Source organism: Anolis sagrei, chromosome X (assembly GCF_037176765.1).
Source record: "Anolis sagrei isolate rAnoSag1 chromosome X, rAnoSag1.mat, whole genome shotgun sequence".
NCBI lineage: Eukaryota > Metazoa > Chordata > Lepidosauria > Squamata > Dactyloidae > Anolis > Anolis sagrei.
Genome location: NC_090034.1, coordinates 35,216,493 through 35,243,323, shown reverse-complemented (window position 1 = coordinate 35,243,323; position 26,831 = coordinate 35,216,493). Strand labels below are relative to the sequence as shown.

Here is a 26,831-nt window from a genome sequence, read left to right as displayed (position 1 = left end):
TGTTTCCTGTCATCATCATCATTGTTATTATTATTGTTATTATTTTATTGTGGTTATGAAATCCAAGATACTCCCTTCACTCCTGAAAAGAACATTTCCACTGAAAAGGCAGTCTGGTTGAAGGGTGTTTCTTATATTGTTGTTATTTATTGTTATGAAATCCAGGAAATGCCCTTCACTCAGAACACTTGAAAAGAGTGATACCATGAAAAAGGTGTTCTGAGTGAAGGGAATGTATCATCATTGTAGTTGTTGTTGTTGACAGGAAATCACTTGGAAATCTGGGAAAGGATGTTTCCACCAAAAAGGTGTTTCTGACTGAAGGGAGTGTCCTGTCATCAGTATTATTATTATGAATATTAATATTGTAATAACCACCACCACATTTCTTTGATTCAAAGACACCTCAATTGTAAGAGGCACACCAACAGAAAAAATACCTATCTATCCCTGGGAAGATCTCTCTTTTTGATTGTTGGGTGTTTGATTAGCATGCATCCCTTTCCTTCCAAAAGAATGAAAAGTTGATTTAAGTCAAGGGTTTGTGCCTTTCTCTGCTGTAGAGAGACTGAAATATTGTTGTTTTTCTTCTTTTCGGCTTGTGACAATATTTGTCAAGAGCTTCACTCAGAGACCCGGGAGGCACTTCCCTAGGTCTCTCTCTTTCTCTTGCCTTGCATGGCATGGCATCTCCGAGCAGATTTCAAACCCATCAAAATGGGAGGAATTCTACTTCATTGGTTAACTTTTTTTGCTGGAGATCGCATCAGATTGAAGGGTTAAAACATAAATGCAGATGGCTGTCAACTGTGAAACATTACTGTGCTTTAAGGATCGTGTCTTGAAGGAGTTTCAGTTGGTACACCCAACAAGGTAAAAAAAAAATAAAAATCAGAGTAAGAGCTACTTGCTGGTATTTAGAGTCTTGCTTTATTACAAAGGAACGATTTCTCAGGTTTGTGTTGTCGAAGGTTTTCATGGCCGGAATCACTGGGTTGCTGTGAGTTTTCCGGGCTGTCTGGCCATGTTTCAGAAGCATTCTCTCCCAACAATTTGCCCACATCTATGGCAGGGCATCCTCAGAGGTTGTGAAGTCTGTTGGAAACTAAGCAAGTGGGGTTTATATATATATACCTGTGGAATAACGTCCATGGTGGGAGAAAGAACTCTTGTCTGCTTGAGGCAAGTGTGACTGTTGCAATTTCTCGGGTTCTGCCTTGGAGCATCATGGTTAAGCTTCAATGCTAGGCATCTATGTTATATGTGTAAAAGGCTTCTCTCAAGGGATGAGGTTTTAGTTCAGAGTGATTTTAAGTGATTTCGAAGGCACCCCCCACCCCAGACTACAGTTCACAAGTGTGTGTGTGTTTTTTTTAATGGTAACTTTGAGTGCCGGTTCTACTGGTGCATTAGTTGAGTTTTACATGCATACCTTCTCTCCTTACGCCTGTGATTTTACACCTGTGCATGTGGCTGTATATGTATTCCTCTCCTGCTGGAATGTGTCCTCCTTAGTATTCCTCATGGAGCGCAACACCTGTGGATGCTGCCAGAGCTAAAAGTATTTCTCATTGCCTTTCTGTACCGTCTGACCTAAAACTATTGCAGCTGTCTCTTTGCATGCTGTCAGCTGTTAATGCATACAAAGTTAGCAACAGAAATCTGTCTCTTTGGATATTTTTCCACCGAGAATAAGAAAATGCATGCGTACCCAACTCCAGAGATAAGGAGTACATTGTTAAGAAAACTAATAGAACACCTTGCAGTCTTAGATTTCTTTTCTTTTTGGTATGGGGTGGAGAGTAGGTCACAGAGGGGCACATACATTGGGGAATTATTATTGCCTTAACTGTGTTGGAGGTAATTTTTTCCCATGACACTCCTTATTTATCAGGGTCAGACTAAGGGAGATGGGTGTCGCAGCTTCAATTGGACTGTCAGACATTTAGGGGAAGACAGATGTGCATTTTGCTTCCTTTGCTCTTTTGGGATGGTGCATGAGACAAGATTAATTGAGGCAGTTCTAAAAGTCTGAATTCCTCACATGTTAAGAGCCCTCCATGAATGTAAGAGGGGGCTTCCTTATAAGGACATGGATGGCTCCTGAACAGGATGTTGTCAAAGACATTTATTGTACAGCAGGAGAGGTTTCACAGGCTGGGGGGAATGTGATTACAAATCCCCTTCCTCCAATTCACATACCCTAGCAGATCCCATCAAATTGCCAGTGTATGGCAGAGAGGTCCTTCTCCATTAAAGTATAACCATTTTAGGTAAACACCTACAAGTGTAAAGGCTAAAAAGGTGGCATGGGCCATCCAGGATTGAATCTTATTGTGGGTGAGTGTTTAATTCTTGCTTCCTGTACTATTTCCCTGTTTGTACTGTCCTCCCCCAGAGTTGCTGTCAGCCTCACCGAGAAAAACAAAACAAGCACACAATACCATTTTAGAAGCAGCTGCAGAATGAGAGCAAGGCACATTTTTGATCTCTCCTCTTGTCCTCTTCAAATGTTGAGTTTCCCCTAAATCTACTTTCATCATTTTTTTCCTTTTTAAAAGCTAGGAAACATGACCATGAACCTCCTTTAGTTTTTCTGTTTGGAGTTTTAGACTCCAAATTGTATTGACTTATTTATGTGAAACATTTTTACCTTCTCTGTAAATAAAAAGGCATTTTGTAACCTTTCTTTTTCTTCTAGTTGTTTCTTATCTTGCTCCCATCACTGGAATGGAGACTGCTTTTAGGTCTTGCATCCCAGCACATACATGCCAATGTGCAAGGTTGGCCCATGGTATGTCTTTGGATCGGGGCCTTGTATTGACAGAAGTAGGACAGAGATTATCCAGAGGTTGCTGGGCTACACCTCCCATCAGCCCTGGCCAACAGTCATGGGGACGGAATGATGGAAGCTGTAGTCGAACATCTGAAGAGTCACAGCTTCCCTTGCTTCCTGGGCCAAAGGCAATACACACACTAGAAGCGGCAGATGAAAATAGCCTTAGAAGGTTAAAAGATTTTAATCTAATGTGAAAAGGCAATCAAAGGTAGTACTTTATGTGAGGTAATTTCATACAGGTTCTCTCTCCATTTGCCCAGCCTTTTAAACGATTTTTTATTATGTCAGAAGCTATTTGAGAAACTGTAAGTCGCTTCTGGTGTGAGAGAATTGGCGATCTGCAGAAACATTGCCCAGATGTGTTACCATCCTGTGGGAGGCTTCTCTCATGTCCCCGCATAGGAAGCTGGAGCTGACAGGCAGGAACTTATCCCATCTTGCGGATTTGAACCGCCGACCTTCAGGTCAGCAGTTCAGCTGGCACAAGGGTTTAATCTACTGCACCACCGCAGGTCCTTGATAGCCAGTGCCCAGGTCTTAGATCAGTGATTCTCAACCTTTTGGTCCCCTGATGTTTTGGCCTTCAACTCTCAGAAATCTTAACAGCTGGTAAACTGACTGGGATTTCTGGGAGTTGTAGGCCAAAACACCTGGGGACCCACAGGTTGAGAACCACTGTCTTAGAGAATCATTTTAATTAGTTATGTTGGGAAAGGCCCTTATTCTCTCACATCACCTGAAGGCGCTATCTCTACTTGCGCTCACCGTTTGAGCACTTGTGACACACCTGCAGGAGCATCCAGTTCATGTTGCTAGCAGCAACACTCTCAAAGCTCCCTTGGCAAAACTAGAAAACAGCTGAGGATTTGGAAGCGTACTGACCATTGGGACAGTGATGTGAGTTTCTTTTTAGAGCAGAAAAATACAAATCAGAGAACAAATCAATGGCAAGGAAGGCACCCGCTGGAAAGGATTTGGCAGCATTTGTAATTAATTCCTCTCTGCTTGAGAAGTAGGGGAAAACCAACACCTGAGCAAGTCTTGTGCTTCTCACCAATTTGTGCCCACCTGGCATGGCTGATGGTTCTTGTTCCAACCGAATGAGGGCAGCTCTATAGAGTTAGCATGGAATTAAATATTCTTTTACTAAAAGGTTGAGAAAAGGGCCATACACATGGATAAACTGTTGATGAGCAAGCCACCTGGATCAGATGAAAGTATTCTTTGCTTTCCATGGCCTTTTGTTTAAATTATTCCGTATAGTAGGTGGTGTCACTCAATAGACTGGGAAGTACAAGTTAATGCCAACCTGGCTATCACAGCTTTGTGAATATTGTATTCAAAACATACACCACCAACTGTTTTCACCAAGGATCTTGATGGCATAGTTGTTGTTGTGTTAGAATTATAAACTACTGCTCCAGTTTACCTTGTGTGTAAATTAAACTATGCTCATGCAACCTGAGTCTATGAAAGCAAGGATGCCATAAAGGGAAAATTTCCCAGTACAGTTGAGTATCCCTTAGCCAAAGTGTCTGGGACCGGAAGTGCTTTGGGATTCTTCCCCTCCTCCCTCCCCGATTTTGTATTAACTTATTTGCACACAAATACATAATTAAATATCTTGGAGACATTTATTTATGTATCGTGTCAGAAGTGAATTGAGCCTACAGTTATAATATATAGAAAAACTACAAACGAAGTTAAAAACTTGGCATTATACTAAATTTCTTTTGACCAAAAGCTGGCCACTTTGAGTTTTGCTGTAAGGTCCCCCATTGTGCATGTGGCAGGGCTCAGACTGCATTGTAGTCAGTGGTCTGTGGTTTGCTCGTCTCCACACTCACACATCATGGCCTCCACTTTGTAGCCCCATTTCTTAAGGTTAGCTCTGCATCTCGTGGTGCCAGAGTGCAGTCTGTTCAGTGCCTTCCAAGTCACCCAGCCTTCCATGTGTCCATGGGGGAGTCTCTCATCTGGTATCAGTCACTGATTGAGGTTCGGGGTTTTAGCCTGCCACTTTTGGACTCTCGCTTGCTGAGGTGTTCCTGCAAGTATCTCTGTAGATCTTAGGAAGAACCTGTTTCTTGGTATAAGGCATTGGCTTGCTGGCTGATATCCGAACAGGGGATGGGTCAAAGATGTCAATGCCTTGATCCTTTCATTACAGGCTGCTATTTCCCAATGGATGTCAGGTGGTGCAATACTGGCTAAACAGTATAATTTCTCCAGTGGTGTAGGGCATAGACATCCTGTGATAACGTGGCCTGTCTCATTAAGACATGACATTTATGTTTTCTATACACCTTGTGTGTATGTCTTTAAGGTAATTTCATAAACAACACATTTAATAATGTTGTGTATGAAGGAAAGTTTGTGTGCATTGAGCCATGAGAAAGCAAAAACTGGAACAATTTTAGATTCTGGCGGGTTTGGGATGCTCAACCTGTAATTTTATCATGGCTGTCAGAAGAGTCTTTATAGATCAAGTGAACATTTCACCTGTTTCACATAGAGACTGTACTACAAGCAAGGTGTGAAGTTGAGGGTTCTCCCTTTCTGTTTGTTCCCCAGAAGGTGCAATTTGGTAACACAAGGCAGACTTGCAAAAAGCATTGCAGCATATTCCCATCTCCTGATAGGTGTGTTCCTTTTGAGAGTGCAGCCAGTAATTCCTTCCAAGCTGGGAACCCCCTCCTCCAGTCTTCATTGAGCTCTTTGTCAAGAAGCACACCCTTTTTGTTTTCAGAGCAATTAATGTATTTAGACTGTTTTAAGCATACAATTGAAGTGATGTGTTTATGTGGAGAGGGGATGGACAAATTAAGCAGCACTTTGAGGCTAATGGAGTTATTTCAGCACAATGTTTTCAGGTGTGCAGGTGCATCCAAAGAAATGGCTTCGATATCCACAAAAGCTCCTGCTACAATAAATCACTTAGCACCAGTGATGCTGCTTGAGTTCTTTATTCCCACTGCCATTTCCATTTGGCTTTGTGTGAAATTTTGCTTGTACTTCTGCAAAGTGAGAGGTTCCCCTGAGCATGCGGATGCTTCTGCTTCTCAGTCGCTGTGTTTTGGCGTCAACCTTTTTAGTTCTCACACCTCAGGGACTTGTGCTGCCTCTAAACATGTAGCTCTTGTAGCGAGTAGCCATTAACAGATCTCCCTAACATGGATTTGTCTAATTCCCTTTTAGAGCCATCAGACTCAATGGCTATCTCAACATCTCCTGGAATTCCGCAAGTGAATTACATATTCTGCCAAGGAGTACTTTCTTTTGCATGGCTTGGATTTACTACCAGTTCATTTCAACACCCCCCCCCCCCCCCAAAGTTCTTTTACTTATGGGAAAGGGAGAAACCATGTTTCCTATCTTCTTTTTAGGAGTAAATCTCTGGTTATTATTCAGGATGAAAGAAACCATTTCTTTGTAAGTTTTTAGCACCTCATCTATCTAGAAGGCTTGAGGTGTGTTGCAGCTATTTAACAACCAAATAAAAGCAAGTAAGCAATAAATAACCCTCCTAAAAGTCTGATTCTGGAAGAATTGAAGCCTAGCTTCTCATTCCCTTCCTACCTAGAAATACTGTAAAAAAAGAAAATTGGTCCCAGCAGCTACTTGCAGTTTCCTTGGAAGCAGTTGTGACTTGTAGCTGTTCTCCCAATAGAAAGGACTGGGTGGGGGAGAGGTGGAGGGAGAAGCACCAGCAGATACACTTTTTAAAATTGTAGACAACTGAGCCTGTCATCTCCTTGAGAGAACTGTATTAGGTGTTTGCAAGCAAAATGCTTATCATACATCTGTTTAGTTTATCTTTCACTCTTTTTCAAATTGAGTTAAAGCTGGCTTACAACATGATTAAGAATATATACAAATGAAATGCAATACCTTATAATAGTAAAAGCAACAACAGGATCAAAAAAACTTTAAAAGGACACCAAATTAACAACAACGAAAGAGAGAGAGAGAGAGAGAGAGAGAGAGAGAGAAAGAAAGAAAGAAATTCAGCAGCCCCATCCACAGCAGCCAGTCAGTTACTAAAAGCCTGCCTGGAAGCTTTGCCTGTCCTTGGAAAAGATGATGGAAAAGACACACCTTTCCTTTAAAATCATTTCCAGAGAATAGCTGTGCCACAAAAACATCAATGGGTGGCATCTCATTCATTAACATATATGTCAGGCTGAGGAAATGTTTCACCCCGGAGCCTACAGTCCTCAGTGTAACGTGTTGGTGGAAACAGCCCAGTAAGGAGCAAGGCTGGAACCACAAGTGATGGAACTGTCTCCTCTCATCATACACATACCTGTGACTCATGTTCTGTTTCTCTCTTTCTCTCATACACATTGCATTCATCAGTTCACCTCACACTCTTCCTCTGTCTGGAACATATGCATCCATCCACGCACTTCATTTTCTGTCTCTATCATAAAATCACACACATCTATTCCTTCCCATTGTCTTAATTCCTTTCCCAGATGCCATTCCCTCCTTGGCCTGCCCTCATGCATTAGTTAGGCTTAGGGGGGAAAGCTCCCATTTAAGGAAAGTGGTGATGGTGGAGTGTAGCTTATAGGGAGAGGGAACATCATCCTTCACTCTTCAGATGCCAGCTCTTTTTTAACCCTTGTGCCAAAAATAATTCAAGTGCGCTTTCCAGATTTGTTCCTCACGTCTACTGTGTAATACTCATGCATAGCCATTTTAGTCAAGAAATTGACCCAAAAAACCATGGGTCAGTGTGAGTACTGTACCTAAACTCTTATCTAAAAAAAGGAGCCCCCCTTTTCTTTACAAAGGGTGATAGATTAATCTGTTTTGGGAGAAGCTAAAAGAAGCATGGAACCCCGCTACTCTCTCTGGTACAGTGCCACTTCTAGCCTTTTGAATGCCTGAATGGGGAAATAATAATACCCACCTCTCAATGCAGCTCAACCTCCTGGTCCCTGAGTCAGCATTGGCACTTTTCCCCTCTCTAAAGAATGCCCTTCAAAATCCATCACTTTGGCCCCCAAAATCTGACTTTTATTTATACAGTAGGTCTATTTATAGAATCAAAGAATTGGAAGAGACTATAAAGGCAAGCCAGTCCAACCCCCTTCTGCCAGGTATAATCCAAGCCCTCCCAAGTATTTACTGTATCCCTGCAGTCTGATTCACATGCACTCTTAATAGATGCTGTCTAGCAAATTAATCCGATAGGGGAAGTGAAAGGGGGATTTCTTGTCTCAGCAACAAAATAATAATAATAATAATAATAATAATAATCCCTGAAATGGAGCAACAACATTGGTCACCCTGAATCCCTTCGTGAAAGAGAGGGCGGGTTAAAAAAGTATTATTATTATTATTATTATTATTATTATTATTATTATTATTATAAACACAACAAGATTAGTACCCTGCAAACAAGATCACTATGCTGGCTGTTGTATTGGCTCAGAAGTGTCCAACGTGTGATCCAATACAACAGCCAGCATAATGATATTGTTTGCTGTGTACTAATCTTGTTGTGCTTCAAATAATAATGATAATAATAATAATACTTTTTAACCCACCCTCTCTTCCACGAAGGGACTCAAGGTGACTTCAATGTTGTTGCTCCATTTCAAGGAGCCCTATCACACAGGTTGGAAACCCAGCAGGTCCCAACTACGGACTATGTACCCATCAGCGTGCCCAAATCTGCACCAAAGGGTGCACTTCAATGCCACGCCAAACCTTGTGGATTAGTACTTCTGGATTTGACTTGAAAGTGGTGGCTGGGTAAAGAGCAAAGCAGGTCCAAATGAGAGCCTGACTAGATAATTATTGGTCACCCAACATGTTCTAGAGGTACAGGCATAACGTATACTAACTTGGAATTCAATCTTGTTGAATTCAGGGGCGCTCACTTTTCAGTAGACAGACTATACGAGTGTGTATGCTACCATGTGTAGAGGTGATTTTCAAAAATAAAATTAAGTTGATTCACAATGCAGTTGGCAGGTGAAGAAATATACCATCCATTGGTTTTAAGGATAAGTTCAAAGTCTGACCTTTAAATCCCAGATGAGCCTGAGACCTCTGCATACAAAGAATCACCAGCATTCCTATGAAGCTGCCAAACCTCTTAGCTAACGTCTTGTGCCCTTGTTTCTGTGCCTGTTCCATGCCTGATTGTTGAAGTTGCATTGCAATCTGTTATACATCCTAAAAGCATCCTAAAATTACTGAATGTAGAAATACTTTGGATCTGTTGTGTAGGTGAGGCTCTGAACAGCCTGCTTCCTTAAAGAATAAACTGTTTTTATATATGTAGTTACACTGTGTCCAGGCTGAGGAAGTCTGGACAGAAGGCAGTGTTGATTTACCAAGCATGTTTTTCTCCCTAGTTCTGTTGATAGATTGAGTTTGTTTTTCCAAAATTATCTCCTCACTAAGACTTTGGACCAGCTTATATGTTCAGTAACATCAAATGATACAGTTTCTACTGGACTGTATCCCTTTGTTAGGTTCACATTTTGAATATTGTGAATGAACAAAGGATCCTTAAGCATACAAAGTAGCATGTCCAGGAACGGCTAAATGGGACTTTTCCTTTCCACCGAGTCTTAAACATTTGACATTAAAAAAGACCTATTGGACATACCTAACTTTTGGCCTTCCTGCCATTTTTCTCATTTTATTCTACAGAGCTGGAAACTCCTGTTTGTCTCCAGCACTCAATAGGAAGCCATAAGCATTTTTGGCTACTTGGCTGAGTAATGTATTATATTTTAAAAGAGTATTATTGGAAACACAATTGCTATCACTAGCAGGGGGAGTCCAGGGGAATTCTTCATCATTCAGGAATGCAGCAGCACCAGAAAATGCTAGTTAAGTTTACAGTCTGACTGTGCTTGAACACACACACAAAACCCCAAGGGCTACCCCTGTCAATAGGAAGATTGAGACTGACTTCTTGGGCAGCAGAGTTGGTATATCATGGAAGGGAAGCAGGTTGTGAATCAATCTGATGTTGTGTTTTTCTGGCAGGCATATGGGGAGATGCTTGTAGGATTTAAATACCCTGAAAGTGCCAGATCTCATCTGAACTTGGAAGTTAAGCAGGGGCATCCCTAGTTAGTGCTTGTATGGAAAACTGGCCATGAATACCAGGCACTATGGGCTCTATTTCAGAGGAGGGAACTGGCAAGACCACCTCTGAGGATTCCATGTCTAAGAAAGCCTCTGGAAATTCAGTCAACAGGCAACTTGAAGGCACATACACACATCCAATGTGGTATTTTCTACCTCATATGTCCAAATCTGTCTGTGTTTGCAAACTGTGTGCTTTGACATGGGGAGATGGTGATGCCACTTGCTGTTTTGCTGGAGGCCAACCCTGCTTATACATGAGGATGCTGTGGAAGTAATGGGGTTTTTTTGTTTTGTTTTGGGGTTTTTTTGGAAATTGAAGTATCTATAATCTTTTGGAGATTTTATGATCTTTGGAAAGGCATGACTTGTTAATTATGCCTAATCTCTTGGTAAAACCATGACCTGTTAGAGTCATGATCTTCTGGGAAAATAGCATTCATGCAAAGCAATTAGGTTTCTCAGCTGTTAAACTGATGTACCTAGATATGTCTTTGAACTGTTAGGGACAAAGATATGACAATGCACAAAAGTTTCAGAAGTGTTCTTTTTAGTTGCCCCAAAAAATCTTCTCTCCCTTAAAATATATTTGCCTTTAAATAATGCTCTCAAGAGACAAAATAAGCAAACTTCTTTAAAAGTAACATAGTTAGTTTACTCACAAACTTCATGTATTCAGCATACAGGGACTTTGTTTATCAATCTAGTTACAAATAGATTTGAAATAGTTTATCTGTGTAGGTAACACAGGGCATCATTCTTATAATCAATATTCCATAGTCCAAAGCATCTCTAATAGAGTCTCTGTCTAGTCTGAAAGTCCAATGGAGTCTCTAAGCATACAGTTCCTACTGTCTTCTTAAAAGCATACTGTTCTAAAATGGAGTCTGAGTCCTGTACAAGCCCAGATCTGATCACATGGTCTGTAGCCCCTCCCAAACAAAGGGTTAAGGTAAAATTGCATACTAATACACTCATATACAATACAATAAGCAGTCTGAATTGCTTGAAGAAGGTTGCCATTTCCAACAGTTTTTGATATATAAGAGTGGAATGCATTACTTTCTGTGAACTCATTGCTCACAATGAAAGCTTTCTTTGCATGTCCATTCTTCTGAAGATTTGGATTCACCCAGCAGCTCTACAAAAATCTGACTTCACCCTTTCAGTACTGGCTGTTTTGGTGACTTTCCTTTGGGTTCCGAATCACTTGATGAGTACTATTTGATGATTCCTTATTACAGTAACAGATAATAATAAATATGTTGCAGAGGGGGTGCCGAGTGCACTGGGTGACACCATCAGCAGAAGTGAACCGAAATGACTTTCCCTGCCTTTTGGTTTTGAACTCCAAATAGGTGTACTGGCATGCTTAAAATACTAATTGCATTTTTCACAAGAGGGAATAGCAGCAAGTTTTTGTACTTTCATTTTCCTAGGCATCTTAACTATTTAATAATAGAGCATTTTTTTCTGGACTAATGGAAACACTTTTTGATGCTGCATTCATAGGTTTGCTGCGTTCTTAAAGCAAAATAGAATAGAACAAACATTTAATTGCTGGTTTGTTGTCACTTTTTGTAAAAGAAGTAGTAGTATATCAAACCCTTCATGTGGCCCTGTTTTCTCTATAGGTCATAGGTCCAAAAGACTACTTACTACATTGGGGGAGTCTGAGCATGACCTTGAGTCTTCATTCCCACAAAACACAATTTACTTTCTAGAAATTGTATCCTATTTTTCCACAAAACCATCAAGCTAGCTAAAGCAGAAACTACCATAAAATCAGTTTTTAGTCAAGCTTCGAAGCAGCACAACACACTTGAAAGAAGCAGAGGGCAAGTAAAAACAAGGATGCAAACACCCACTTCAGTGTTTGTTTGTTTTTTTCTAAAGCCCAGTTGGTATATTTTAAATTTATTTCTCCCATACAGGCTGCCTTTGAGGTTTTATCCATCCCATGGAAGTGTTCAAAATATTGACAGCATATCATTTATTCACAGTGTAATTGCAAACACAAACCGACCTTGTGGGTCACCTTTCAGACATTTCTGTGTTAGACTGTTTGGGCATTTGGCCAATTTGTGTATTTCATAATTCCTGAATAAAAGGCCATGTATGTGTGTATTTAGTGGGGGATATGCTTTTGAAGAATGAATTGCCTCTGTTCTCTCTTAATTACTTTGCCTGTTATCACAACTTAGCTGTTTCCCCGTCATCCTGATAATATTCAACAATACTGACATTCAGTCAAAGAAATATAGTACCCAAGACTTGTTGTCAGTTTTTAGATATCACCATTGCATACCAGGCTTTGTAAAGAAAGAGCCTTTTGTACATTAGAAGAACTCTATAGAAATCATAACATTAATGAAAGGTACAATTGGGCTTAATGAGTAGAACCGTCTTTCTCTTTATTGGATTTGCCCTCATTAGAGTCAGGAAAGGTAGAGAAGAAGAGAAGAAATGCTTGTGCTTTGTGTGGCTATAATAGATAGGAAATGGTTTCTCCCTCCCTTGTGATAACAGAACTTGGGGTCATTCATGGAAGCTGAATGGTGCAGATTCAGAACAGACAAAAAGAAGTACCTCTTCATATAGTGTATCACTAAATTCATCATGCTGATGATAACATAGTTTGTGCACATTCAGAAGGTTGGAAGTATTTGAACAGTGGGTTATAGGCATCATTTCTTCTATCTTACTATGTTATAGTTTGTGCTCATTCAGAAGATGACCTACAAGACACTCTAAAAACCTTTGTAAAAGCATACGAGAAGCTTGGCTTCTCATTGAACATCGAGAAAACCAAAGTGCTCTTCCAGCAGTCACTAGCCAATCCCTCTGGAATGCCAGAAATACAGCTGAATGGTGTAATATTAGAAAATATTGACAATTTCCGCTACCTTGGCAGCCACCTCTCCACAAAAGTCAACATTGACACTGAAATCCAACACCGCCTGAGCTCAGAGAGTGCAGCATTTTTCCGAATGAAGCAAAGAGAGTGTTTGAGGATCAGGGCATCTGTATAGGGCTCCACAGTCACCTATGGACCCACCATCAAGACACTACACTTGGAAGGCCATCATCCTCATACAACGAGGGATCGTCTAAGTAAGTAAAAATTACCAAACTATGTAACTGGGCCCTACATGAAGAGGTAGTTCAGTTAATTATGTGAAAGGATGTGGCAATGGGGAGTGGACAAGCTTGTGTTCTGCTGCTCTAGAGATTAGGACATAATGGAGGGATTCTAGTTTTTTTCTGTCAGTTATCTTGTGTCCCATTCTTGGGAACAGGCACAAAAAAAGTCAAGCACAAAAAAATAAATAACAATAAAAATCAGTGTTCACTGCTAAAGAAATGGCCAGCTAGCCTCACCCGGGTCATAAACAGAATGGATCTCAAGGAAAGTTTTTTTTTTCTGTTGCTAATGGAGCTGAAATTTTATTGCCTGGATTTTTGCACTCTCTTATTTTTATTTTCCTGTATGGTTTGTTAGCACCTTTAAAGCTTGCATGATATATTTTGTGCATTTTATTTATTATTTATATTTACAGTTCTTATATTCCGCCCTTCTCACCCCGCAGGGGACTCAGGGCGGATTACAGTAAACACATATATGGCAAACATTCAATGCCAGTTTGACAAACAACATTTAACAGACAAATACGCCGAGGCTATTTAACTTTTTTCTGGCCGCCAGGGGAGCTGCTGCTTTTCATCGTCCATCAACGACACCGATGAAGTTCTTCCGCATTCCACATTCCCTGGAGTCTTTTTTCTTTATGGCCTCATAAATTAGTTAAATTTAGCCTCCCACACAAGGTGGTACCTTAGTTTCCTACTTGACAGATGCAACTGTCTTTCGGGTTGCAAAGGTCGACAACGGGCTACACAATGGCTGGACACCCACTCCAGCCCGGGCTGGCTTTGAACTCATGACCTTTTGGTCAGAGTGATCTTAATGCAGCTGACACTCAGCCAGCTGCGCCACAATCCCGGTGGTTGGCCCAATAAAGGTATCATTGCTTTGTGGATTTTGGATGTTATTTGATATAAATCTAATGATTGGTTGATTAGACTAGATAGGCTCTTGTTTTGAAGCATAAGAGATCTTTCTTCTTCTTCTTCTCCCTCCTCCTCCTCCTCCTCCTCCTCCTCCTCCTCCTCTTCTTCTTCTTCTTCTTCTTCTTCTTCTTCTTCTTCTTGTAGCTCAATTGCTTATAGGAGTGCCTTCTGACTGAGTTTAACACTGAATGAATTAGATATTATAGCACGATACTGATATTTCAGGATTTTCTCACCTCAATGTCAGCAAAAGATTTTGGAGTAGTAGAATCTTCATATGAATATAGAAGAAGTGGAAATAGGTTGAGTATTTTTGTATAAGTAGTGTACCCATATTTACTCAGAAGTAAAATAAAAGCCTACGTCTTAGTTAGTGTATTAAAATATGAAAATCACGATGTAAAATTGTCGAGGTGATGGCAGTCAGATGTTGCCAAGCTACAGATCTGAACCAGGGCAGAATAAAAGCTTTGGTGGGAAGAAATACTGGCAGCAAGCTAAATGACAAAGTCTTGGAAACAAAAGAGCCTTCAAAATCGACAGTGTGGACGACTTCCGTTTGAACAGCACAATGCAAAAAGCTTGATAAATGTTTGGCCTTGGTGAGGGAACGTGCATGGACCTGGGCCATGTTTTACCTTTGGAAAGACTTGCATATCTACACAACAACTTTGCAAAACATTTGCAAGCATACATCGACCGGCCTTGAAAGGAAACAAAACATGCTGTACAGAGGACAGAATGCCAAATTTCACTGAAAAGACCCCAAACACCAGCACAAGAAAGAGGCCTGTAACAAAGAGATGCTGATCTTGGGATGAGACAGTTATTCGCAACGTGCCTGGAATTGTGTTAGTAACAAACAGAGTTGGACTTCAGCTCTATCACACAGTCATTCACATTGAAAGGTATAGCCTAGAACATGTAAACATGAGGATTAAAGATACAATGCAATACTTATTTATTTACACTAATCACAGTTTGTAAGAATGGACACAATCCTCTTGTATCATATAGACATCTAGAAAAAAGCTCTCTGACTCTTGGAGAAACTCTAGAACAAGATTGAGACAGAGTGACTGAGCAGGTTGAGGAAAGTACAGCTTATGCATGTTGTAATATGCTCTCCTTTAGCTGTCTCCAAATTTTGTTTTGGGATGGGGAAAACAGATTTCCATAGAGAGGCAATATTCTCAATATGAGAGGTGTCTGTGTCAAAGTAGTTCATCAGTTAAATGACTATAGCAAAAGAAAACAGTCACTGACTTCTGTCCTGGGATTTGGCAAGAAGCTGGGTCACTGAGCTGAGTTACTGAATTTCTTTGGACCAGTGTTTTTACATTCACGTACACGAGTGGAAAGTTACACTGAATGTCCAGCATGGTCAGTTTGTCACCTCCCTTCATGTGGGCTTTGCCATTTCATAGCTTGTAATGAGAACACCATGTGTGGCTGGATGGCAGCCGTTGTAGGTTGGTGAAAATGGGGGGAGGACAGTAAATATTAACTGTAATCTGAATGCAAGATATGGAAAGCCTGAGTCAGGCAGAGAGCCTGGTGCGGACAAAGGGAGAATTTACACGAACTTTTCCTCTGGTATTTCTCTGCATCTCTGTCCCCCCAGAACCCACCAGTTCAGGAGAGATTGGTATCTACATCTATATATTGCTTGTTGCTTCCTAATGGTGCTATGTTGATTCACAGAGCTAAATATAGGCGGTGTATTCTGGGTGCATTTCAAAAGAGATCACACAAACACATGTAAAACTGCCTTGGATTAGAAGCTTTTTCATGTTTTCTTCTTCTGAAAAATTCAACACTCTTGACAGATACGTTCAGTGAGGATTTAATAACAAGCAGCTTTGCATTGTTGTTGCATTGTTAACCCATTCTATTAATCTTACGTAGTGTCTTCTTTTGCTTCAGTAGTTGATGAAGTGCAGGTAGATGAAGAAAGATCTCTGATGCAAAGGATGAGGAAATTCACCTTCCCTTGGCTTCAGTTGCATTCCACACTTTTGTCACCTCAACTCATGCTGACTTTGGGGCAAGGCACCTCCACCCCTTGTTTGTGATCATTTTAGAATGGTGTCCCAATGGTTAAAGTGGGTGCATGGTGGAAACTACATGTGACTGCCTTGGCATTGGCTAAGAGTCGGATTATATTGAATACCAAATATTTTTTCTCGGTTTTATGGTGTGATTTTATCACACTGTTGTTTCTGTGTTCTTTGTGGCCCAACTTTTCAACCATGATGACAGTTCAGACATCAGCTAATGGATTAAGTAAGGTCAAGGTTTTATATTAACTGGGACTTGAATGATTTTTTAAAATCATACCTTGTTTCCCAAATTCTAAGTTTTTGGCAACAGTTTATTTGTGGAGTCGAAGACCATTTGAAATTATGTTGAAAATACAGTACTCCACATTCATGAGTTCTCTCCATCCCAAAAGGAAAATGTGGCTTAGAAAAAGGGCAAAGAGACAGTACAGATGAAGAAAATAAGAAGTGACATTTTGAAGCCCTCCTCTCTTTATTGTGAGATTAAAAAGAGGCAGAAGGCAATTCAGTTTCTGTTATTCATTAAGTGCTAGGGATGACCTTCACATCTGGAGTTGTGGCATCTGTGGTTTGGAATTCCATTATTTTAAAAGCTGTAAATGTTATTTAGTGTTTTTCATCACCTTGTTAAGAACAGGAAAGTGTGATGTCTTACATCTTTGTATATTATTTCCTACCTATAGAGACTGCAATGTTTTTAATTGGCAGTGGTTGAAGGAGAATTATTGTCCTTTCCCCTGCTCCTATGGTTGAGTTTTATTGTATTCAAAAGAGCTAGATTCTGAGAAGAATTTAGGTTTTGTCATCTTTGACTTACATTCCTGGCTTTTCTAAATGTGTACTCAATTTGGCTGCTTTCCACGATAGAAGTGCAAAATTTGACTCTTCCAACAATTTCCCCTTTCAGAAGAGCTCTAACACTTCCAGTGCAATTTAAGTGCACTGAATGTAAAGCATTTCCATTGAAAAAGAAGTGGGGGACAGAACAATTTTCATTTCAGAGGAAAAAATAGAGTGCAGAACTTATCCTTATGCCTCACCAGCCATTCACTCAACCCCCATTTTCTGGCTCTAGTGTCAGGATTGGACAACCTTTTTTTTTTTTTGAAGGATAGTCTTATTCGTAGAATCATAGAGTTGGAAGAAACCTCGTGGGCCATCCAGTCCAACCCCATTCTGCCAAAAAGCAGGAAAACCACATTCAAGACACCCCCAACAGATGGCCATCCAGCCTCTGTTTAAAAATCTCCAAAGAAGGAGCCCACCACACTCTGGGGCAGAGAGTTCCTCTGCTGAACAGCTCCCACAGTCAGGAAGTTCTTCCTAATGTTCAGGTGGAATCTCTTTTCCTGTAATTTGACACCATTTTGATGTTGATGTTTTTTTTTATTTTGATGTTTTGATGTTGATGTTTTTGATGATGATGTTTTTGGTTATTGCTAGATTGATATTTTAGATTGTGTCTTGAATTTTTGAACCTTGTCCTTTCTATGTTGTACACCGCTGTGAGTCGCCCCCGGGCTGAGAACTGCGGTATATAAGCAAAGTAAATAAATAAATAAATAAATAAATAAATAAATTTTTATTGTATTTTTATTGTATTAATGTAATGTTTTAATTGTTATAATTATTGTTATTATGTATTTTATTGTGTGAATTGTAGGCATCAACGTATGCCGGTTGGAAGCCACCCTGAGTCCCCCTTAGTGGGTTGAGAAGGGCGGGGTAAAGTACCCGAAATAAATAAATAAATAAATAAATAAATAAATAATTGTGCCGTATCCTAGTCTCCAGGGCAGCAGAAAACAAGCCTGCTCTCTCCTCCCTATGACTTCTCACATATTTATACATGGTCCTCATCATGTCTCCTCTCAGCCTTCTCTTCTGCAAGCTAAACATGCCCAGCTCTTTAAGCTGCTCCTCATAGGGCTTGTTCTCCAGCCCTTGATCATTTTAGTTGTCCTCTTGACACATTCCAGCTTAGAGTCAAGATCTCCCTCAAATTGCGGTTCCCAGGATTGGACGCAGTGTGATTCCATGTATGGTCTGATCAAGGCAGAATAGAGGGGTAGCATGACTTTCCTGGATCTAGACACTCAACTCCTAATACTTATACTTATTTGGTCAGAGATGTGATCTACTGAAGTTTCCATATGCAGAGGACTGAAATTGGTGTCATATGGGGTAAGAGTTAACCCATTCTTCCTCCTCCTCTTTCTCTTTCTGTGACCCTTCCCTCCCTCCATCTCATTTTCCCACTTTCCTGGGGGGCTGCATAAGAAGGGATGGATCACTCTCACAGAAGTCTGAACTATCCGCTTTCAGAGGACTTTCCAAATTAGCCCAGGAGCTGTTGAGCACAGGATGCACATTGTCTGTCCTGGAAAAACCTTTGAAGTTCCTTCAAAGCTGCAGACAAAGCCAAACCAACAAAGACATTACTGGTGTCTTTCCAAGAGACAGTTTCAAAATGAGCCATCTTTGATGCTTCTGTTTTCTACAGGCATTGCTTGACCCAATGATACATAATAGAGTTGAATATTCATTTATTCCAGGTGATGTTGGGTAGGATTGAAAAAACGGAGGTCAGAACAATTTATGTCTGTGATCAAACAACAGGTGGATCAGACCAACGGCTTCTCTGGCCCAGCATGTTGTTCGCACACTGGCCAATCCTTTGCCCATTGAAAGCCCACCAACAGGAAGTGAATAAACACCACTCTCTTTTGTGCGTGTCCCAGAAACTGATATACACAAGCACACTGTCTCTGTTCCATCTTAACTAGTAGCCAGTGGTAGTCATAACTGCCATTATTTTTTCTAATTCCTTTTTATAAGCCATCTGAGTCAGCAGTCATCACTACATCTTGTGGCAGTGTAGAAACGTGCAGAAATAGCCTAATTGTTTCTGCTCTTTTGGACAATCTATCTTCTGCAAGAGGCCTGTGGCAAAAGAGTTGGCAAAGTACTTGGATATGATAACGTATTTCGACTCTGACATCATCTGCATAGATTGATCTTGGTGGGTGAAGAATTTCCCCTTTAGGCAAGAGGGGAACTAACTGATAATTGCTATTTCTGTATCCATGATTCTGTGGCCTGCAAATCTTGGTTGCTTCAGAAACCTAGTCTTTCCTAAGTGACTTCAAAGGTGCTGTGGCACTCCTTTGATCTGCCAGGTTTGGATTGGGAGATCCTAATCTCCCTTGTCAAGGTAGCAGTACTTGTATTTTTCTTTCCTCTTTTCTAGTCACATTTTATTCCTTTGTAAATTTTCCATGTTTGACTTACTGAATAAAGCACACATATCACCAAACATGTATGGCTTAAAATCAACACATGAAAACCATACTCTCTCTGTCTTTTAGTTTGCACTGGAAGCCTAGCAAATACCAAATGATACCCTCACCCCTTGCTGATATCCAAAGCCCCTCCAGGAAAAAAAATATTGATAACATCACCATCTAACTCATAGAACAAGGTTGCTGAAGGCCATTCATCCCTCTTGTGGCATGAACACTTGACTTTGCACAGACAAGCATGCCTCAGTTAACAAAGCCTTTGACAAAGAAGCTTCATTGTGCTGGAGAGAAATAACAGGAGGAAACTGCACCTCTTATGCACTGTTGGTGGCCTTTCCATAGGCATGTAATTATTAAATGTCCATATACACAAACTACTGAAGGAGGTGGACATTTTTTGCTATGCAATATGCAGATTCCAATCCTCTCCTTTCTAAAAAAAAAAAGCTAGTCTTAACTGTATGTGACCAAACTCTGTACAGTAAATCCACTGCTTGCCTTTCAGCTTCCAGAAGCATTAGCTGGATTGTTTGTATGAAGGGCACAGTGGAGACTATTCCATTCAGCACCCATGTGTTCATCCTGATAGGCCTTTGTTCCAAGAATTGGGAGGCTGCAGAGTTTGCTGTTGAAAAGTGCAGAAACAGCTGGTTTTTTAGCAGTGCTCTAAGATCAAGCTACTGTTTGTAAACCTCAGCAGACAATTGGAATGCACGGTTGGCTCACTGGCTGTGCATAATGCAAGCTTGTGACCTCTGAGCAGGCTGCTGGGAATCTAAAAGCGTTGCTGTAGAAGACTTGGGCAAATGCAAACATTTAATTATGGGGAATGGATGTGGGTGGGGGAGCTGACCAAATTCTTCTGGGGAGATGTTTTCAGATATTCACCATAAAAACCGTGGATCTTAAACCAAATTACTACAGATGGTGAGCGAAGTATTTACACAGTGCTTCCCCAGTGTGCCAGATCTGGACCCCTTTATCCATGGACTACTTGGGTTGGTTGTTCTTATGGGAACATGTATAGTTGTTAGCGTAGTGCTGCTGCATTAATGTAAATGCAGTCTTCTGAGATTAGATTGCTTCTTCCCTGCCCCCACTGTTTAAGAACCACATGTAAACCCTATTAAAGATAATAATAATAATAATAATAATAATAATAATAATAATAGCAAAAAAAACACAGCCCAACAAAAATGTCTTGGAGTCTTGGTTTGTAAGTCTACCTCTGAGGTTATTTGAGGCACTGATTCAGAAAATTGCATTGGATAGCCTGCCTCAGCTCTAGTTTCTTAGATACGGTTATTAGCATGGTTTTCTATGGGCGAGCAGATGATGAATGGTAGATGGCATATTTCCGTATCTCAAAACCTAAAGCTGATAGGAGAAAATTGGTGCCATTTTTAGAATCAGCAGGTCAAATAGACCTAGAAACAGGGCCAACATTTGAGGCACCAAAATGTGTGTTGACCATTGATAATTAGTCAATGACACCTGTACTTACTACACAACAATTTTCTGGACCAATCTATACCACTATATAATGACACAAACCACAGAGTGCGGACTTTCTTTTGTGCGCTTTTGTGGGAGTTTATCTAGCCGCCATAGTTTGAAGCTAGCTTTGAACTGCATTAAATGGTCAGTGTAGATGGAGGCTCAAACAAATCCATATTGCCATGTGCTGCACTATCTACTATTGGTTTCTCATTCAGCCTTGAGTAAATGGCTTCTGGAGTGTATCTGAGGCTGCAGATAGTTGCTATCATCCCCTTGACAGATGAATTATAGTCTAGTGGACATGATGTGTGTTATGTGAATTTTTTGGAAAAAAAAACTTTTCTGGTTTTCTTGGCTGGCAAAAGCAGAGGTTTCTCACTGATGATTTTTCTGAACCTTGTGCTTTGTTGGAATCCTGTTTTTAACTGAAATATATCTTGGTGATTTTTGCTTTTTTTTGAGATTTTGTGCTACTCTTGGCCTGATTACAAGGCACATTCCATTCTCCTTTTATTGTGATTTCCTCGCCGATTTTCTACTTCCAGGCTTCATATATTAGTTGGTGGTTTTTCTCCTTTGAGATTACCAAAAGTGTTACAAAGCTTATACTTGAATTTTACAAACTAAGTAACATTTTGGAGTGATAATATGCATCTCTTTCTATTTGGTTACCAGCTACCATCTATTATGTTGTTTAGCAAGCAATAAACAAGGGCCTATCTTTCATAAACTCTTTTATCAAGTGTTTTTTGTAATAGTATAGTATAAGAATTCTTTTTGTATGGGAGAAAGAGTATTTCTTTATTTATCATGTCAGAAGCGAATTGAGAATATAGTTATAATATATAGAAAAACCAAAAACAAAGTTAAAAACTTGGCATTATACTAAACTAGCCATGCCCTGCCACGCGTTGCTGTGGCCCAGTCTAGTGATTCCTATGTTATCCTCTATTACAGTGTTTCTCAACCTGGGGGTCAGGACCCCTGGGGGGGATTATGAGAGGGTGTCAGAAGGGTTACTAAAGACAACAGTATTTTCTGTTGGTCATGGGGGTTCTGTTTGTGAAGTCTGGCCCAATTGTATCATTACTGGGGTTCAAAATGCTCTTTGATTGCAGGTGAACTATAAATCCCAGTAACTACAACTCCCAGATTTCAAGGTCTATTTCCCCCCAACTCCATCTGTGTTTATATTTCAGCATATGGAGCATTAGTGCCAAGTTTGGTCTAGATCTTTCATTGTTTGAGTCCACAGTGCTCTCTGGATTTTTATGAACGACAACTCCAAAACTCAAGGTCAATGCCCACCAAACCCTTTCAGTATTTTCTGTTGGTCATGGGAGTTCTGTGTACCAAGTTTGATTTAATTCCATTGTTGATGGAGTTCAGAATGCTCTTTGATTATAGGTGAATTATAAATCCCAGCAACTACAACTCCCAAATGACAAAATCATAATTTTTTGAGTGATGGTCACTCCTTGTGTTGTGAGATGTTTTGTTGCCAAATTTGGTGTGATTTCGTTCGTTCATTGGTTCTTTTGTTTTTAAGGTACTCATTATGCACAGAGCATTTTTATATATATAGATTTCCTTTGACTGACCAGAAGCTGGCCACTTGGAGTGCCTCTGTTGTCGCTGTAAGAAGGTCCTCCATTGTGTATGTGGCAGGGCTCAGACTGCATTGTGGTAAGTGGTCTGTAATTTGCTCTTCTCCACACTCGCATGTTGTGGACTCCACTTTGTCTGCATCTTGTAGTGCTAGACCACAGTCTGTTCAGCACCTTTCAAATCACCCAGTCTTCTGTGTGCCCGAGGGGGAGGGGTAGTTTCTCATCCAGTATCAGCCACTGATTGATGTTCCGGGTTCTAGCCTGCCACATTTGGACTCTTGCTTGCTGAGGTGCTCCTGTGAGTATCTCCGTACATCTTAGGAAGCTATTTTTTATTTATTGCATTGGCTTGCTGACTGATATCTGAACAGATGATGGGCTGGAGATGTCAATGCCTTGGTCCTTTTATTCCTGACTGGTACTTCCAGACAGATATCAAGTGGTGCAATACCAGATAAACAGTATAATTTCTCCAGTCGTGTAGGGTGTAGACATCCTGTGATAAGATAATGAGAAAGGGTAAAATGTGGTCTTATTTTTTAAGAATCCAAATGTATGATCAAAATCAATCAGCCAAACTTTGTCTTCACATATATATATATATTTCCATGTCAGGAGTGACTTGAGAAACTGCAAGTTGCTTCTGGTGTGAGAGAATTGGCCATCTGTAAGGACGTTGCCCAGGGGGTGCCCGGGTGTTTTGATGTTTTACCATCCTTGTGGGAGGCTTCTCTCATGTCCCTGCATGGGGAGCTGGAGCTGACAGAGGGAGCTCATCCGCATTCTCCTTGGATTCAAACTTCCGATCTGTCCGTCTTCAATCCTGTCGGCACAAGGGTTTAACCCACTGCGCTACCAGGGGCTCCTGTGTTTTCACATGAAAATGTAGTTATTTCTCTTACTGTTTCCGGATATAGAACCTGGAGCAGCTGCTAACATTTCTAGTTCTGATCCATCAAACAGGACAAGTGAAGCCAGTCTTAGGATGATATCACCCTAGAGCTGACAGAGTAGGCTAAGAGCAAGCATCCCATCTGAAATCCTTTGGCTGCTTCCTGCAGAGTTCTGGGGCTTGTTGTTTAAGGGAGGAACCTTTAAAATGCTCAGCCAAAGAGATCCTGGATCTCAGTAAACTATAAAGCCCAGAAATCTGCAGGAGACCACCACAGGATTTCAAGGGGGATGCCTACTCTTTGCCTACCTTTTCAGCTCTACGCAGATCCATTTCAATATGGCTCTGCTTTCTGCTGGTCAGAAGCCTTCCATCAAGATGTGTGTTTTATTTTTTTCACAGGGCATTCCAGAAACAATTATCTTTTCCTTCTCTCACGGGTCCTGTTCACTGTAGAAGCAGACAATGTACTCACTGAAGTTTAGCGGATTTTCCTCTCATTGTGCCATACAGGAGTCCTCTTTGTCCTGGGTATTGGTATTCGTTGTGCAGTTGTGTTGGTCTCCATCCATATTTGACTCATCCAGCTGCATTGGGGACAACTAGCGCCTAAACAGCAAGGCCTCATTCTCATTCTTTATTACTTTTCATAGCCACTTTCAACAAGTTGATTACAGTTCTGTAATCCTGGCTGAACTGGTTCTTCAGTGGTGTGATCTGGTGTTTCCCCATTACACCGTAGCTACAAATTGCTTTTTCCATCAGCAGGTTTCTCCTATCTGTCTCTCAGAGAAATTGGAAGGTGGCCAGTTGGCATTTTACTTGGGCACAGCTTACTGTTCAAATTAAACCAAGCAAATCCAGCTGAACGGAAACGTCTCAGTGGCCATTGTGCTTAAAAAAAATCAAACTTTTTCAGCATTCAAAACATAATGCTAAAGAAATAGAGGAAATATAAGAAACTCTCAATACAAAGCTGTCGATGTCAAACATCCAGCGTACAAACAACAAGACAACATGTAAATAAAAAATGATTATTAAACATATGTTTTGCCCACATTCGTCTCTGTGGGCAAAAGTTTAGTGATTTTAAATCACTTAAAGTTTGGTGATTTTAAGAGTGAGTGAACTGCTCAAAGTCACCCATTGGGTTTCTAATTCTATTCCCGATTCAAACCCTGGGCTCCCAGATTTCACTGCTCAAACATCCTGGGAGGGGGAAATCTGTATCTTGGTAAATTTGATTTAGTAGACTTTTTCAAGGCAATATCTAGTTGCCATGATTGTTTGCACATTCTTGCTGAAGTGTGTGTTTTGTGGATAAGCATGTGTGTTTTATAGTAATCGCAAAACACTAAAATGTCAACAAACTGTGGCTGATGATCTACATCTTTGGAATGGTACAGGGAGGTTATTAGATAGTTTCCGAGTTTTGAAGGAAATATCACATAAGCTCATGTATATACCAATCTTGGTTTTAAATCAAGGATAGGTTTGGGGGCCAAAACTATTGATATCTCCTGTGGATAAGTTCAGGGTTGTTCTGCAGGTTGGGAACAGCATTAATACCACCTCGGGCCAATGGCCACCACCACCACGTCTCCTTCCAGCATTCAAAAAGTGGTACCATGGCAGAGAGAGAAGAGGGGACTGGTACTTTTTTAAGTTTTTCCCAGAATAGACTCAACTCTCACCTTTCTTCACTCTTATACTCAGAGAAGGGGGTGGTGCATTTTTTGTCACAATTAAAATATAGTACAGTGTTCCCTCACTTATTGTGGGTGTTACGTTCCAGGACCACCCGCAAAAAGTGAAAATCCGCGAAGTAGGGACTATATATATCGATCGCATTCCGAGGGTGAGGCAGAAGCGAGGAGAGATTTAAAGGCACCGCACACTTTTTTTTGCTAGCTATAAGGAAGGGGCTTTGTATTGCTTTGTATCTCCTCTCTCTCTCTTTTATGATTGGCAGCCTCTCTCCTGAGGGTGAGGATAAAACCCCCTTCCACACTCCATTGTTGCTAGGAGGCAAAACCCTGTGAAACAGCGATTCCACAAAAAGCGAACCGCGAAGTAGTGAGGGAACACTGCACTCACATTGACTCAGTTTTTTAGTTGATTTTTAAAACTTAGATTTCTCGACTTATACACGAGTGTATAGGGTACATGTTTCCTCCTGGGGCGATACATGAATTGAAAGACCAATCGAAGTATGTTCATTGCCTGTAGCTCATTGTGTTGAAATGCATAGGGAAAATTGTTTATTGTTTGCGTTTTCAGTTTGTGTTTTGGTTTTTCTGTATTGTAATTGTTATTTGGGCTTGGCCTCATGTAAGCCGCGCCGAGTCCCCATTGGGGAGTTGGTGGCGGGGTATAAATAAAGATTATTATTATTATTATTATTATTATTATTATTATTAAATATTGGGCAAAATGCACAATTTGTCCGAATGTGTTGTTATAACCAACACACCCATGGAAATGAACAAGACCCCATTCCTTCTAGCAGAACTCTACAGTCCTGTAAGTGGGTGCAGAAAGGCAACAGTGGGTAATTTACACTGTAGAATTAATGCAGTTTGACTTCACTTTAACTGCCATGTCTCAAGACTATGGAATCCTGGGAATTGTGGTGTGGTGAGGCACCAGAACTATTTGGCAGAGCAAGGCAACGACCTTATAGGACTATAGTTACCTGGAATTCCATTGCATAGAGCCATGGCAATTAAAATGGTGCCAAACTGCACTAACTCTGCAGTTCCTACTCCATATGGCTTTTTTGATATTGCTACTGATATGGTTTCTCGAAATATGTGGGACCTACAGCAAATATACAAGCCCAGGTTAGCTCCATTTTGCACTGAGGAGCAGTGAAAGGAGCAGCATTTCGACCCTTCTACACTGCCATATAATCTAGATTATCAAATCAGATAATCCACATTATCTATTTTGAACTGAATTATATAAATCTACACTGTCATATAATTCAATTCAAAGCAGATAATCTGGATTTTATATGGTACTGTAGAAGGGGCCTAGGTCTCATTAGTTCCTAGTGAGATTTTCTATTTACTGTTGCCATGAATCTATGCATTACCTTAGGGCAGAATGGACCAAAGAGATATTTAGAAACAGTCTCCTCTTGTCTTTTTACCTTATTTTTAAGTTTCCCTGGGTCAGTGCATATTATTTACAAGAAAAGGATTGTAAATATGATTGTTTTTACTGGCAAAGAAATCTCTGAGGGTAGCGGGTGAGTAACTTTCCAATGCCCGACCCCAACTTACCTCTTTTGTTTTGGAATAAGTTTTCACTTTCTCCCTTCCAAATGGACCCATTGAATCAGTGCCAGGCATATGGATAACAGTTCATTTCCCCAGTTGAACTGGAGGTGGGAACTACAAGATACATGGAAGAGCTGCAGTGTTTTTATAT

At 40.5% G+C, this 26,831-nt stretch overlaps 1 protein-coding gene across 16 annotated transcripts in view; it reads left to right on the top strand.

Annotated features, from left to right (window-relative positions):
* The window catches only part of ARVCF (ARVCF delta catenin family member), a 537,576-nt gene that overhangs the window by 273,134 nt on the left and 237,611 nt on the right, over window positions 1-26,831 (top strand). Inside the window, exon 1 of one of the 16 annotated variants that reach the window (XM_060785855.2) lies at window positions 22,539-22,580. The exons of the other annotated variants lie outside the window; for them this stretch is intronic. Within the exon in view, the coding sequence (XP_060641838.1) occupies window positions 22,554-22,580 (27 nt within the window). The 5' untranslated portion in view covers window positions 22,539-22,553. Of the gene's footprint in view, window positions 1-22,538; window positions 22,581-26,831 lie in introns of those variants that run through there. 16 annotated transcript variants of the gene reach the window in all.